At 39.3% G+C, this 17291-nt stretch overlaps 1 protein-coding gene across 18 annotated transcripts in view; it reads right to left on the bottom strand.

Moving 5' to 3' along the window:
• LRCH3 (leucine rich repeats and calponin homology domain containing 3) overlaps positions 1-16851 on the bottom strand; it is a 68157-nt gene extending 51306 nt beyond the window's left edge. For all 18 annotated transcript variants that reach the window (XM_037406792.1, XM_037406800.1, XM_037406803.1 and 15 more), the window contains exon 1: positions 16579-16851. In XM_037406792.1, the coding sequence (XP_037262689.1) occupies positions 16579-16816 (238 nt within the window). In that variant the 5' untranslated portion in view covers positions 16817-16851. The remainder of the gene's footprint in view (positions 1-16578) is intronic.
• Between the last annotated feature and the right edge of the window lie 440 nt (positions 16852-17291).

Here is a 17291-nt window from a genome sequence, read left to right as displayed (position 1 = left end):
TTTGTACCAGTTTAACCAAGTTAGTTTAAATTTGTATGTGAAAGTCTTGGAGATACAATTTTACATCAGTATAGTTGGATCCCAGAGGGTGTATCTACTGGATACTCCTTACCAGACCAATGCTGTAAGCTACTGATCCTGCAACGCTTGAGTGAGCATTTCCCAATTCACCAGGCAGAAAAACAGTCAAATTAGTTCACATGATTTTTTTAAGTTGTTGCAACTACTCCTGCAATTTTTGCCTGAAGCTAACTTGGGGAGGACTAGGACTTAGAAAAACTGTATCTCTAGTGGATACATAAGGTCAGTGACTTCCTTTGGCAGCACAGTCTCCTTAAAGTAGCTGTTATTTGCACACTGACAAACAAGTTGAAGCTTTGCCTTCACAAAAAGGCTTAGAAAAAGGCCAGAAGAAAGAAAACAACTTTTGAAAGAAAATACTTAATCAGGATTTTCTAAGCAGACATTACTTGGAATTGAATCAGATCAAAGTCTTCATTACTTAAGCATTCTATTTTCCTCTACCATTAAGCAACCATCTTGGCTAAAACAAAGGAGATTAAGCTTGTTTTGTAAATATTTTGTTGCAACACAGAATCAGAGAATCATTTAGGTTGGAAAAGACCTTTAAAAGCATCAAGTCCAACCATTAACCCAGGACTACCAAGTCCACCACTAAGCACTGCATCAATGTGTTTTTTAAACACCACTGGGGATGGTGATTCCACCACATCCCTGGGCAGCCTGTTCCAATGATTGACCACCCTTTCAGTGAAGAAATTTTTCCTAATATCCAATCCAAACCCTCCCTTGGCACAAGTTGAGGGCGTTTCCTCTTGTCACATCACTTGTTATCTGGGAGAAGCGACCTAGAATCATTAAATGGTTCAGATTTGCTGCTTTGATTTAGGCCCTCAATCCCAGTATACATAACATGAAATTTACCTTTCCCCCTGTATTTCTTCCTCATCTGTGTTTATTTAAGACATATGCTTTTCTCAGTTCTCACACTGAGGATTATGAAGAATAAATACCAGTAAAATGCTATACTCCCAATGAAAGCACCAATGATTTCCACTATTTGTGCTTCCCATAGGCCTGAGCTGGTCTTATCCTATATTATTCAGGAAAGGCATGCCTCCCTTCTACGGGCTCTCTTCCTCAATTGGAAAGCAATTTATTTTCTTTTACATCTCTTGATTATTTCAAGACAACTGATGACTCAAGACTTGAGTATCACTTCTCACTTTCACAGGGGAGGAACCTGGTTGTCACTTCATAACTTAGAGCAACTTGTTCTTAGTGATCTTGTTTACAGCCCAGAGGAGAATGAACGGGGGAAAGGGCTGAAGCTTCTTCAACGTGTTGTGACAGTGTCTCCTCAAACTATACTGAAGCTTCTTTAAACTTCAGTTGAAGATGTTCTTTTGCAGGCTTGAGTTGGAATGCTGAATCTAAAAGTCAAGTCACTTAATAATACATATTTTTTATCTTATTTTTAATTAAAAAGCTTGCCATTGTCATTAAAAAAATTGTCCTCAGATCACAGTAAGTTGTATTCAAAAACGTACTTTGTTACAGGACACAACAGAAGCTGTCACCTCCAGAACAGAGGGCTGAGCTGGTGTTGTAATAGGAAGTCATTTGCTTGTTAAGAGAGGAGAGAAGGCTGTGTGTTCTACATGGCAACTTCTCATTTCCTTATTTCTACAAGTTGAAAGAAACACATTTTTCTTATGGTCCAGAGAGTGGCCTGTAAGCACTCAGAGAGCTTCAAGGTCTTAACCCACATTGTCATCCCCTTCAATTCAATTTCCCTCACCTCTCCATTTTTACACGGAAAGCATGTAGCATGTAGTAAGGTAGCACACATAGAAGAAGCTATGTAAAATAGAAAAGACTCTTGCCAAGAAACTATACTGCACATACAACTTCTCACAAAAAAGATAGGAAAACAGAAATACGATAAATACTAGTTCATCCAGGATTTCAAGATTATGCTCTAAGATACTATGCCAGGTACCATAGCCTATGGTTTAAGATAATTAAATAATAATAATAAAAAATTTAAAAAAATTAAAATAGTCAACTTTCAATTATTCAGAAAAAGGAAGGAGAAGGAAGGGTCAGATTACATGGATAAAGTAACACCACAGGTTTGTATAAAACCTCATGCAGATAGTGTACTGTGATAGCTAATGACACTGCTGACAGAAGAGTATCAAGACATCCTAGGTAGCACTGAGCCAGGCTAGAAAACTCCTATAAGGCAGCACAGTGCCTTTTGAATAAATTTATGCTGCCCAAGCTGGCACTCCCACAAACAGCTTAGACACTCCAGGTACACCCACTATGTTTTCAAACCACCCTCAACAATCTGTTCATAGCTATTGAGAGTTCCACGTGAAGAGACTATCAGAGAGGAAGACTGTAGAAGTTTACTGTCACTTTGCTTAATGCTCTGCTCTGGCTTTCATCTGTATCAGTGAAGTATCTAATGTATTCAGCAATTCCTATGGCTCCATGACTAAACCATAACTTGGGGAAGGAGACCTGGCATGAAATAAAGGCAAAAGTCAGTCAGTCAGGAGGGCTGGAAATGTAAAATGCAACCAGTAAAGACTTAATATTTCTACCATTAATCTATTTTACTAAAAGCTAGCAATGACTTCAATTTATCTTAATATTGTAGATAACAATTCCTCATCTACAAGTATTTTCACGTCAGCTAATTTACCTAGCATCACATTAGTTTTGCATATTCTCCCTATACGTTTCACCAATCAGTTAAAAAAATATTACCTTACTCCCTTTTTCCCCACAGACTATTTCAGTAGAGCAATATATTAAAGTCAGCAACAGATGGGCATACCACAAAGAAAAGTTTTAGCTGTGAATACATTGCATAATGTCTTAAATGGACAGTTAGAAACAAACCAGCTCAAACTAGAACTGAAAATACAAAGGTCTTAAAAAGCAAAGTGAGTAATTTCACATAAAAAGGCCAATTACTTTCAGAGAAAGGCAAGTATTTCTATAAAATTTTATGCCTGTCATTACTGCATTTCTCTGAAGCTCTTAATAGAGTGCCTCCAAATTTGCGGCACTTAGATACAGCTTCATCAGAATACACAGTAAGGTCACCAGTATGTCCCATACCACTGCGGGCACTAATCTGTCTTCAGCAGAACGGTACTTTATTGAGGAGAAAAGTCAATGAAGTCCAACAGTCAAAAGTCCTATGTTCTTTTAATGACTCCTTGAGGCCATCTCTCATGCTGACATCATCCCTAACAAAAAAAGTCTGTTACACTTTACACAAGCAGCACTGCAATTTTCAATAGGACAATTATTGCCAGAATTCTAGAATAAGAGCTGGAGTCTTACCAAGTCATCTGTGCAGTACAAGCCATTTTAGCGTCAAGAAATAAAACAACAGTATAGGATATGTATGGAAAATATCTCATATCAAACAGCTAAATGAGGAGATAAATGACAGCAATTGCCAAAACATGTTCATAATATGAAATAAATTTTGAATCTGGAAATCATAAAAGTCACCTTCAGTCAGAAACATACCACGCAGACATTAGCAGGGATCAAGGACTACAGAAATTGTGGTCACAATTTCATATATCTTCACCTTTTTAAAAGCTAAGGTTGCTAAAAACTAGTAGTAATTCTATCAAAACAATTGTTACATACTCAAATTAATATTTGAGGTGAATTGTGTACATCTTTTCACCAAATAAATATTATGAATCCCTGGCAGCAAACACACAAAACAGAACCCTAAATGGTCCAACTACAACTGCAAAGATATTTTTGTTCAAAACCAAACCAAACCCATCCCTGTTCAGGGAAATGCTTAAGTCAAGGTTTAACAGTAAACACTGCTCTTAAGAGGCCATGATGGAAATTAATCTCAGACCGTAGCAGTCACTTTGAAAGTTTTTGGCTGGTTGGTTCTAGCCCTCCAGCTCTTTTTGAGAAACATCAGTTTTGTGCAAGAGACAACTCTTATCTATATCGGCTCAGTACAAACGGCACAGAGCAGGAGAAAATGGAGAACAAAAGCTTTCTGCATCACTAGAAGAATTCTTGACAAACACTGAGCCACAGAAGAAAATCTGCGTGGTAACTGCCCACACTGTACAACAATGACGATGAAAATTCCACTTCCAGAGATCTCCATTATTCCATTTCATGACTATTTTAACTGCTAGTATTTTTAAAGCTCTACATATACACACAACTTTATTTTTAAAAAGTGCTCATTCGCAAGCACGTAAAAAATCCAAATGGAAAAAAATCTCAAAGTTACAGAGAAACTGCTTCATACATGCTAACACATGGACAAAAGCATGACACATGAAATGTATGAAAGCATACTACTGCTCCTCAGCAACGACACTCTGCCTTCTGCCCACTGCTTATGAAATATTTGACTGTGTTCCAGCAGAGCAGGGTTTCATTTTACAGGACTGCTTCACAAAGTTAGCAGAGAGGGGTAATACACAGTAAACGAATTCATCCCCCCAAGCCTCCCAGATACAGTTTCTTCAGGTATAAAAGGAATCACCCAACTAAACAAACAGACCTTAAAAACCCCCCAAAACCATTTTAAAGCAAAAGCCATAAAAAAACCCTTTGAAAATGGAGCTAGAACACTAGAACTATTGCCAGATTGTAAGTCCATGTGCAAACCTCTGCATCCATTTATTACTTTTTTCCTATTAAAAATTATAAGCATTGTTAAAAGCATACATTTAATATTTACTCAATCCATTTATTTTCCTCAGAACCTCACTAGGATAACAAGCTTGGGTTAAAAGAGGGACAACAGTCTTCAACTTAGGTAAAAAAGCAGGTAAACTAGTAGTTCCAGCACTGCACAAACAAATCCAACCCCAAACCAGAGAAAACAGTCCCATACAACAATCACTCCCTGGATTTTAATCAAGAGACATAATGAAAATAATTCAGCTTCAACAACTTTCAGCCTTCAGAAGTCTGCACAGAAGAATGGAGAGATAGGAGAGACGGGCTTTGATGCAGCAAGGGTACTTGATAACTTGAAAGACCTGAAATTACAAATTCCATTTTCACTGAATAGCAAAGAACAAACCAATGAATCTCACACAGCAAAATGGAAGGGTTATGCATTGAAAATAATTGGTCCTGCTATTCAATTTTGAAGTCATTATAAAAATGGCACAGCATTAAAAGATTAATTTAGCTTCAGCATAAATATGGGAGTGATCAGCAAAAAGTGAGCAGTAAGGGTAGGAAAATGCAAGTCAAGCAGGGTATTTGAAGTTTACACAAAAAGAAAAATCATGATAAAATGCTAACAACAGTGACAGTACTGAACACTTCTCTTGCCCTGAAAGTATTATTGATCTTGTTATTCTAAGCACAAGATGAAGAAAATCTACCCCAAGCTCACTAGAAGCACAGAAACACATCTATACTTCTAAAAAAAGTAAAATAAAACTCTTTTGGCTACTATAAAGCAAGAATTAGAAACCTGTGAAAAGTCTAACCATAGAATATTTTTGAAAATAAACCCATTTTAGTTTATATTTCACCTGATAGTATTTAACAATTCTTTACAAACAAGAATGGAGTTACATCCAGCTGGTAACTGGTCACAAGTGGTGTTCCCAAGTATTACATAGATACATATATCTATGTAAATACTGCAAATCTGGAAGTACTGTGCCAACATTTCCATTATTGATGAAAATATGTATTTTTTACTTTTGTTTTAGATATCCAAAGATGAAAAATGTTTTAAGAAAAATACAACCTGAATAATATTTTAATTTTATTTAAATGTGAAAAGCTATTAAAACACCTAGTTTCAAACTGATAACTCATGATTGAAATGGAACTTCCACAGACTTATTTCTTACCCACTTTCTGAAGCAGCACTACAGGGACTGTGAACAGAAACTACACTCAGTAATGTTGACATCAAGTACTTAACAGATCAGCAGATGCACTCCTCATTTTAGCACGTATTTGTGAAAGCAGAGAAGGCAGACACTTCAAAGATTACATCTGTATTAGTTACACAATTCACACGCAAATCATGTGCACTAGGCTTTGTGAGGGAAAAGTACCACTTCCGTTGTGCCTTCCCCTTTCAAAGTGCTGTAAACTCCTTAACTAATAGCAGTGAACATAATTCCCTCATCTGTTCCCTAATAGCAATTTGAATAGAATGCCATGGTGCAGAAAAAATTAAATTCAAGAAAAACATGAAGCATGTTAATTTCATAAGAAATAGGTATTTCTGGCTAGGAAAGCCATGTTCAAAGATTTATTTTATTTACTTTAATACTTTGGTCTAGATGAAATTCTGTGAACTGGAAGAGATTCTTGCATTAAGTAACAGAAATGCTCTTGAAAAAAGCAAGAAGAGCAATCAACTTTGCAATCTGTTAACAGAGTACTGTCAAGGTATTTTCAATATCTAAAAGAACCAATTTTTAGAAAACATGTTATGTAGAGATTTTTGTAGCCACCAAAGTATCCTCAAAAACAAAACGCAAGTTTCAGACCTAGGATATACAAATAGTTTGTACCACACTCTTTATTCATACTTAAATTTTTTCATATTTATACCACATGATCATAACCATCTGCACGCTTGAACCTGTGATGAATGTAATGATATGGAAAAAGCACCGAAAGTTAAATCTGCAAAAACTATGGCATATTGCAATCAATAAAGTTCTCAATTATGATACAGGTGTGGTTTTGTAATCCCTTATATTCTTGATATCTTAAAGTATAGCCCTGGGAAAAAGTTAATTCTTCAAATTATAACATGCCAAGTAAGAGAGGGACTATGGCTTTATGTTCATATTAAGGAGTGTGTGTGTTTTGGGGGTTTTTTTGTTTTGTTTTTGTTTGGGGTTTTTTTTTGTTTGTTTAATAATCACATTAATAATCTTAAAAGTATATTTCTGGTAGTATAAATAAACCTTCAGGTAAACATCAGCAAATTGTAAAAAGAATGTTTTTGAATAAAAAACTAGCCTCCTTACTGTACATGAAGAGAGAATAAATCTCAGAATCATTTGTTAATATTCACCGTATCAATTAACCAACAGAAAGAGGGAATACTTCAGATTTTAAATAGCTGCTGTGCATTTGGGCACTAACAAAATAAACCAAAGTCTTCTTCCTCTTATTTCTAACTACAAATTAACACTCTTTCTCCCCCAGAGAAAATTAAAAACTTGAAGGGATAAAAATTGTGAGCAAGTATCTTAAAAACAAAAAATAAGAAAAATATGTTATGTTGAGCATAGTAAGAAATTTGCAGTTAAATATAGTCTCACAATAAATGCTATGACTGCACCTTTAAAATGAAAATTCAATTCATACAGCTGATTTTTTTTAAAAAATTGTTTTCAAGGAGAACAGGAACTATAAGGCAGATTGAACAGTATCAGTTATGGGGGTGGTGGTGTATGTGGGGTAGTATTCTCCACGAAAATTTCTTCTACCATGCTCAGAATTAAAGCTAACATTTAATCACCAGTGAAGGGTATCAGCAGCGAAGCTTCTATACTTTCCTTCTTACACTACAACTTTTAACAGTAATTACAACAATCTGTTGATTTGATGATGATTCAGGCATCCCTGAATGATGGAATACAATTTGCACAGCAGCAGAACCACCATGCAATATAGAACACTTGAATATTTTGCAACACATTTACAGCTCAAACGATCAATCTGCTGTTTTAGCACAGATGGGTTCCAAAGATATTTTTTGTACCCTGCTAAGCCACCCCTTGGCAAGCCAGCAGAATAAAAGGAAGTAGCAGATATTTTATGGCTCATAACCACATTCAGTTGTGGCCCCCTACAAAAACATTTATTCCATAGCTGAGCTTGGAGTCAATGTAATGACAAGCACCTAATTGTCCTGCTATTACTGTGCTCAATGACTCTTAGAGAACAGTGTGTATGACACCAACTCAAAGACCAGTAAAAGCCTTGGCCTAAGATGGAACTGAGTAGTATATATACAGCCATAAATAAGAGTAATAATGAATTAAGCAGGTTTAAATCACTACTAGGCTTATCAGCACCCTAAAATTAATATTTTCCTTGGATTTACAAGGAGTTTTCTACCAAACGTTAAGATACTGATTATTCTTCTTTTTATTGTGCTAACAACTTGGGTGACAAGACTCAGAGCTGGCAATGAGAGAGGCATTTCAGACAGAGGGCAAGATTAACAAGGAAAGAATAAAAGTTGAGACATGGAAGCTGTGATGAAAGAGATGAAAAAAGAAATTGGGGACAGAAGAGACAGAACTAAAGTAACAACATATTGCTGGGGACAGAACATGTGGCATGAACATAAGGAGAAACCCCAACCTGGAAGAGCACAATCTCCTCTAATACACCAAGCACAGAAGCCAAGACCTGCACATACCATCACTCCTCTCCTCTCAAACATCTGTACAACTCAAAGGCAGAGCATCCCATTCCACAAGCAGGTCCTAAGGAATGACAACTTACTGCTCTCTTATTGGCTCAAGTAAGAGAGACCTGATGGATGTAAAGGTTTGAACTGTCCTTATGAGTCACAGATGCCAGCATGATTCCATTTAACTGAATCTAGAAATTCAGACTGAATTTGGAATGCAGCATTAGGAAAATAACCTGAAAAAGGCACTGACATTTTGCATAGAGAGAACTCAGTTAAAAATTTACATGACATTGCTAAATCAAGTATGCAGACAGCATAGCCTGTGATCAAAGATGCCCACATAACTTTAATTGCTCACTTCCTGTGCGTATCTACTATCCACAGGTCTTTAATTAACAACTGCATATTACTTTTCACCCATGATCAGGCTTTTTCTGTTCAAGTAGATTTCTTCAGACAGGATGAAATGACTGGAAGAATCAGGACTGATCACAGTAACAGTCTTATACAAGAGACTGTTCTTGAAAAAACGTTAGGGAAAAGACAGGGAATTACACAAAGAAAAAGGGATAGCTAAACTGAAAGTTGCTTAATGCTGCTTTGGAAAAAGATTTCATCCTGTCAGTGCCATATATTTCCTTCATAACACCATGCAAATCTTCTAAACTAATTTTTCCAAAGGTAGTAATCAATCATGTATTTCCATTTTTCTAGATATTGGGCTTGATTTCCAGTACTCCTGAGGAGTCACCAAGGCATATGAAGTTCTTAAGAACTACAACAACAACAAAAAAATTAACCTGTACAAGCTTGGTTGTCTGAAAGTTCAGGCACTGTTTTGAATTTAGTACCCCAAATCAGCAAACGCTTTGATTCCAAGCTTCATATGTATATACAAAATGCAGTAACATTACCTTGCTTCACTTCACAGAGATTACATGAAAAAGTGTTTGAAACCTTTTCAATAATAGGGAGCACTACCCAAAAGCCCAAGGCAACAATAACATATTTCTGTATTCAGAGCTAAATTAAAGCAATAAGCAAAATAAAGAGACTAAAATTCACATGGGTCATTCAGCAATGCAGGGGAAAAATAATTCAATAGATGCTTGCTAACACTACTGCCTTCTGCACAGAGCAGACTATGGTTAAAATCCCTATGTTCCAGCAGCCAACACCTGGGCTGCATAGCAAGTTGGATTTTTTTTAGGCATGTCCTCATTTTGGAGTGCTTGAACTACATTTAGAGAAGACTATGACTGCAAATATTTTAATTTTCAAATCAGTAAGACTACCAGCTAGGAAAGAACAAAGACTCTCCTCACTCTAAAGAGGCTTCTGGGCTCTGTCAGTGAAAGCAGTGGTTTGTAGTGCAGAATCCTACATGAGGCTGAAGCAAGGCACTATCAGGACAGTTTTGGGGACTGCAAAGTGTAAATGTCCTCTTCCTGCATATATACAAAAATACTAACTTAAGCAAAACAATCCTATAAAGACCACAATGTATTATCCTTTGCAATCTTCTCTAAGTATCGATAATCCAGAGAACTAAAGCAGTATTTTAACTCTAAAGCACGGACTGCCAGGACACTTAACATGAATGAGTTTTGACCCCTCCACTTAGGAGAGGGGGACACAGCAGATGAAGAAAGCACACTGCAGAGCTCATGATTTCAGCTAAATACACAACTGCAATTAATTCAAGCTGTTTGGCTAACATTGGAAACCATGAGATCCAAGCCCGATTAGTTACTAAAGAGAGAAGAACCCTTGAATTGAGTTACAGCCTTTTAGTTAGCTACCATGTAATTTTATTTTTAACACATGCTATATAATTTGCAGTGTTTATTGTAAATAATTCTTTACTGCTGGTTCTTCTACTGAAGAAACTGATTGCTGCATTCTACAGTGAAACCTAAACCATCAGTTTAAAATTACTTGCATAAAATAATGTATTTTGCCAAATGAAAGCATGAGATTGAAATCTGTCAGCAGTAAAGTTTCACTGAATGCAATTCAGCTCTGTAAGCCACACTCTAAAAGAAAAAATTCCTAGGCTTACCAATTCAAAGTCTAGCACATTGTTTTACAAAAGATAATTAGCAAATCTACAACAGGTCAGTGGTAAAGGCTACAAAATAGAGTTCAGATGTGATATCACAATTGATGCAAGTCAACTTAAGCTTACATATCTGCCAAAACAGACCATCTCATTCTTATCACCCCATACAGTCTTTCCACCCTCTCTGTTTGCTGGCACTCACACACACATGAAAATGTAGCGAGCTGTCCAAAGATTTGATCCAACTAGTTACTGACTGAGCTTTCAGCCAGGTAAGTATGAAACAGCTTGCTGGAAGGCAATGACTACTGGTGTTGACTGTGCAGCAGCAGGTGCAGACAGACCTTCCCCGTTTGGCATCAGCGTAGAACCTGGATCACATTAGGCTGTGTATTTACAACAGACTTCAGGGAGTACTTAACCAATATAAATTTGCTACCTCCAAGCACAGGTACAGCCACAGGAGAAGAGGGCTGGAAACACCATGAGAAAAACAAAGACGTTTCCTTTCCTCCTAAACTTGAATTTGTCCTTCATGTGACTGCAGGACTCAGTATATTCACCTATCAATCTCCTCTCTACTTTTTATGTAGTTACAGTTATCTCCAAAAAGGAGCATGTATGCAGACAAGACTGTAGTGGGCGGGTGGGTGAAAAGTCTGATCATGATAGAGGTAGGGAAGTGGAAGACTACTAGGGAAGTAACTAGAAACACATGCAACCCTAAACACCACTTAGACAAGTTTACTGGTAGTAAAAGTTTGATGGTGGGGCTTTTTGGTTTTTTGTTTTAAAAGATCAACTCATTAAACAAAGGCATTCCGAATGTCACTTACTACTTTTATTGCAACAAGGATTAGAAACTACAAGCTTAAGCTCCACTTCCCCAGATGCTATAAAACATTAGGCAGAAACACTGCCAGTGTGCCAAGAACCATTGAGCATCACTGCAGGCCTCAGCTCTCCACCAAAACCCAACAGAACACATACAACAAAAATGAACTACAACAGTCTACTGCTCTCCGTGTTTTGAGGGTAGCAAAATAAGCAAGAGAACCAACTTCAGTTTACCACCTTACCAAAGCACCACGCTCAGATTAATTCTGTTATCCTAGACTAAGAAATGCCAGTATTTATGCACAGAACACACGTGAGATCAAGACTTTCTAATAACAGAAACGTAACAAGAAAGAAAACAAGAGGAAGCAAGCTAAATTATAAAGGGACTGACATAAGTAGGAGTCGCAAAGAGTGCAACTGAATGGAACAAGCTAGATTACCATCTAAAGTCTGGGGAATGACTGTCATCCTCCCTCCTTCTCACCCCTACAGCTACTAGAACCTCTGGACAGTGTATTTCCGTTTAGGTTTTGGTAAGGGTAGAGAAAAGTATAAAAATCTGAGCACAAGACTCTGAACTACCTTAATGAAATGTTAGTTTTGATTTTTAATACTGAAACTAGAGATAATCTAAGCACCAACACTGCAAACTCTTCTGACAAATAGCCTGTGACTTGAACAAAGAATAATCCCATTTCCTCCTAAATTATCTTAAAAGACCATAGTAAAACTATAGTCAAGATACAGTAACCCAAAGATGTTTTTTTGCAAACAATTATTTAATCTTAGGCTGGTTTAGATTCTGCTGTTTTGGCTTTAAGAACAAATGTTTGGGAAATATAGCCAATACTGTATGAGCCATACTGTACTTCTCAAGCTGTTTCACATTTCATCAGGTAATATCAACTAAATTTCTGGCAGGAAAGAAAAATACCAGTGAGACTTTTTTACTGCGGAACACTCATATAGTAACTGTAACCTTTCTAAAGGCATGCAAGCACTTATCATATAGAAATTTTATTGACACCATGGCCAGATTTTACCATTTCTATGGAAAGCTACTATGAACAAAACTCTGTAGAGATACCTATTGGCAAGGTCATTCAAAAGGTAGTAGCAGACCATTTTTTTTTCTTCCTTTGAGTCTTACTATCCTTTTTCACTATTAATATATTCCAGAAACAAGACATAGTACACTGCATGTAATCATCTTTCTAGTTGATTTCCATACAACTGCCATTTCTTTTATTGCTTAAACCCACATGTTCCCATCTTCCCCTTTAAAAATAGAGACAATGAGTGGTTTAGGTAATTACAGCTGTCATAGAGGATTTGACAAATAACTTTTCTGCTCAATGTATGCTTTAGGCCACTGGGAAAGCTGTCAAATAATGACATCAGAGTCTACATTAACACTGGCAAAATGCAACCGTGCTTCCTTTCATATTTAACTTAGATGGTTTATAGCCCTTCATTTTTCTACTCCCTGGTCAAGAACAAGAGTGGAATAAACAAATGGGTTGTAAGTAAACCCAGATAAAATGTGGATAGATAATGCATGTTAAATGAAAAGAGTACGAAAGAAAAAAAGAGTACATCCTTGCTTTGTTAATGAAGAAGCTTCTCACTATTCATCATCAATGAACTTTGTAAAGCTTGAGTCACTTCCTAAAATTCCAATTAAGTTGTAAGAATGAGCATAAAGAACAGCTGCCTTCCCCTCTTTCAGTATCTAAGTTATTATTATGCTGCTTTTCTTGTACATGAGCCACCCCACATGTACAGGAACATTAGATGGACTACTGCATCACACACTGTGGGGAGCTACCTTCCTGCTAATCCAATTCAAAGATCTCAAGCATAGACCACCCATCTTCAATTTGATTTTATATTACATGATCTTAATTCCAGTTGAAGTACAAAACAACCAGGAACTTACTGTTACTTCAATGCCTGCTGAAGTTACCTGCTCCGTTCTGAGAACAACCTTAAGCACTGACTTTGGTTTAAAAAGCTGCCTGTGGGTCTTCACCACCTGGAAAACAGCAGTGCCCAGAAGCAGATGAGGCTCTGACATTACTAGAGAATTCACTTTCCAGTGAAAAGTTTAGTGACTGAGGCAAATGATTAACAAGGAACTTAATTTTTTCACTGATGCCTAACAGAAATATTATATTAACTTCCAAAATAAAAACACAGCAAACCTGATCTGGTCATATAGTTTAGTTTTAGGTAGTCCTGCAAGAAGCTGGGAGTTAGACTCAATGGTCTTTATGGGTCCCTTCCAACTTGAGATATTCTGTTATCTGTTTATCAAGTATTTTTCCAGTTAAGTTACACCTGCCAGAAACTCAGCTCTGATGATTGTTTAGTGAGTGGTTAAGAATGGTACCTAGAAGCTATTACAGCTTGAGCACCATGGTTAGTATTACTGTCAACTCTGAACCCATAAAAAATCCAATGAATGTGATCTTCCCATTGATTTAATGTTTGAAAATGTACCTTACGACTGACATCTACTTAAAGGGATTCTCCCCTCACCCACCATCAACCTCAAAATCTGCACAGAGCACCCAACTAAACTTGATCAGGCATCTAATCTCTAATACCCTGTTCCTCCTGACCCGCTTTGCTGGTTCATCTGTGTTAACAGCAGCTTCCAGGCAAGGCCAGTGATTCTGTTAAGGCTTAAGGCTATGCTAGGTGCTGGTTTTCTAGAAGTGTAGTTGTATTAATAAGGGATGTGCCGCATTCCCACCTCTTTAGCATTGATGCAGTTACAGTGACACGCAATTAGTTTTATTACTACAATAGGAATGAGCTATACCAGTATAACATGATCCACACTAAAGAGGTGTCTATTCTGGAACATAAAAAGGAGTAAGGTTTGCATATACATTGTCTTGTCTTCAGTTTATACTTTGGGTGGAATTCCAATGATTTTTATGAAACTCCACACAGACATGCCCCACCTGATGTGCTTTGAATCTTTGCAGCACAGCATGCAGGAAGGCACTTGGGAGTCTACGGTCTAGGCAGTTATTAAAAGTATTTATTGTTAGGTGTTGCAAACACTTAAACACATATACATAATACTGTATTATTTGTGGCTATTCCCATACAAAAGGATTGGAAGGTTCACAAGAAAAAAACTGACATGTTGGAAAGAAGCGGATTAAACTTGTAGCTGAGTGCTTAACTAAAAACTGGAGGTAAGAAACGGCTGCACAGATTTTTCTCCACTGTTCAGCCTTATTCAAAACAGAAAATCATAGAACGGACCACACTAAAGGCACAAGAAGAAGTTATTCACAGCAGCCTTCAAAACAGAGAATTTAAACAAAATGTCTCCATCCCCCATCCACCCCATAAGCTTTGCTTCTTACAACTTAAGAACAGCTCCAGCTTTTTTCTAAGGTTCATTGTGATGATAAATGCACAAAAGTGTATGGTATGCACTGCCGCTTATTAGCATTTAATGCTTCTTGAACAACTACAATGTAAATAGTCATCACAATAGATGGGAACCTCGGTGGAAACAAGAATTCCCACAAATTGTTTAAGAGTACAGTAAATGAATAGTAGTATAAACAAAAAACCAAATCCCTCACAAATGCGTGTTCTGCATTTGCTTACAGATCAGCCCACTACACATACATTGTGCAACTGCATTTGCAGAAAACCCTTTGAACAAAAAAAATTTTATACCCTAACAAGAAGCATTTTTATTTATAGATGTGTCAAGTCAACCAAACGGCTGCCTCAAGTGCCTCAAGGTTTGGTCAGTGGTTGGTTTGGGTTTTTTATATATATTTTTCTATTAATGACAGATTTTTGCAGAAATAGGTTGTTACAGGACAGAGTATGAAGTCAGACAATTTTAAAGGAGGCTCCATTGTGAATTACTTCACTGAGAGTGTATCAACAAACTAACAAACATGGTAACTTTAAAAAACGTGACATTTGGAGTTTAAGTTTCTTAAGCTACAACTCAAAACACTAGAAAATCTAAATGACTGCATAGAAAGCAATCAAAGCTAAACAAATAGCGTGTTGACATCTTTTAAAACTACTCCTACTTCACACAACTAGACAATCAAAACAAACATAAACTAGATTTGCTCTATACAATGTACATCCTACATCCTGCACAAACTCTCATTTCCCAAGTCTCATCTCTGTACTCAATACAGTAATATGTAAACATACTCTGCCAACATGGTTTTGCTTATCATCAAGTGCTTACAAGGAAAGTATATCTTTTTAATCTACTGCTATGTGCATATTTGAGGAGCAGAGGGGGAAAAAAACTATTGCTTACTACACCTTGTAAAATATTTCTTAAAAATCCTTAATCTTTTTATCTGTATCATACAGGAGAAAAAAAAAAAAAAAAGGACATCACTCTGTTAACAGTAGCTTTCATATTTTGCTTATGGGTGTCATAACCATAATAGAAGCATAAGAGCAGAAGAAACAGTTGTCTTTGGCACATGCACACCTGACAGCCCTTCTTGGAAAGTTGTTTGCCCCTGCCAACACCACATGGGGAGAGATGGCAAGGGCGCGTATAGATGGGTATAAACACACACACCCTCACACAGACATACATCATAACAAGAACATGCCTGGCTAAAACCGCAGCAGTACTGAGAAAAGCCTCATCACTCGTTTTAAAACCGCCTCCAAGAAGGGAAACACCTCTAGAGTAGAGACGACAAAGAAAAAAAACTCAACGAAGGGAGCGATCTCACGGGGCCGAGAAGGGCGGAGAGCCCTGCCCCGGCTCCCCGTCCCGCCGCGGGCCGGGGGAGGAAGGGCGGAGGGGGGCGGCCGGAACGTGAGGGAGAAGCGGCCCCAGTGAGTCCTGCGGGCACCGCCACCGCTGAGGGAATCCCCCCCACACCCCTCAAGAGAATGAGGGGGGCTCCACCCCCCCCAACATCCACTGAGGAAATTTCTCCTCCTCGCGCATCCAGCTTCAAGTTACTGAGGAGGCAGCAAACTGATCTCAGCTTCACTCTCGGCGGGGGGAGAACAGCCACCCCCCACCCCCCCGCCCCGCGATGGGGAGCTGCCAGGGCCCGCCACACCGGCTGCCCCCAGCCCCGAGGCACTTACGAGGGCAAGGCAGGGCCAGTCGTCTCCCCTTCTCCCCCATCCTTCTTTTCCCCGCTGCGCCGGCCCCCCCGCCCCCCGGCGCCGCGTCCCTCACCGGCCTGGGTGGTGTCGCTGAGGTCGTGGTTGGCGGCGCTGGCCCGCGGGTAGTCCCGGAGCTTCCTGCCGCTCAAGCTGAGGGTACCGCTGGCCGCCGCTTCTTCTAAGGCTCGATCCAGGGAGCGGCTCCACGAACCCGGGCCTGAAGGGCCGGGTGGCGGAGAACAAGCCGCCGCGTTCCCCGCTGGCATCACGGCAGAGCCGCCCTCCGGCGCCGCCAGCACCGCGGCCGCCATTTCCCCTGGCCGCCGCCGCCCGCCGCCCGCCGCCGCTCCGGCTTCGCGCGCCCCTGCGCAGGCGCGGGAAAGCCCCGGGCAGGGCAGGGCGCGCGCATGCGCCACCCGTGACAGGGCGCGCGCGCAGCCGAGCCGCCCGTCTCCGGGCGGGGGGCGGGGGGACGCGCGGCGCCTCGTCAAAATAACCCGAAATCAGCTCTTTTGGGGCGTCATTTTTCCATTCGCCTGGGGTAACCTGGCGTGCGAGGGGGCCCGCCTGCCCCCGGCCACGGCGGTGGTGCCGGCACGCTTTCCGAGCTCCGGAAGCGTAGGCGCCCGGGGGGGGGGCGACGCCCCGCCGGCTGCCGCACAACGGGCCACGGGAGCCAGGAGGGAAAAGTACCAACTGCTCCGTGTCTTTTCCTCGATGTCATCAATCCTTAAGGAGTCGCACTCGTTGCAGCGTCCGAATAAATGCCCACCTTGCTCCGGGAAA

Source organism: Falco rusticolus, chromosome 13 (genome assembly GCF_015220075.1).
Source record: "Falco rusticolus isolate bFalRus1 chromosome 13, bFalRus1.pri, whole genome shotgun sequence".
NCBI classification, from domain to species: domain Eukaryota; kingdom Metazoa; phylum Chordata; class Aves; order Falconiformes; family Falconidae; genus Falco; species Falco rusticolus.
The sequence above is the reverse complement of the archived record's forward strand: the minus strand, read 5'-3'. Positions and strand labels throughout refer to the sequence as shown.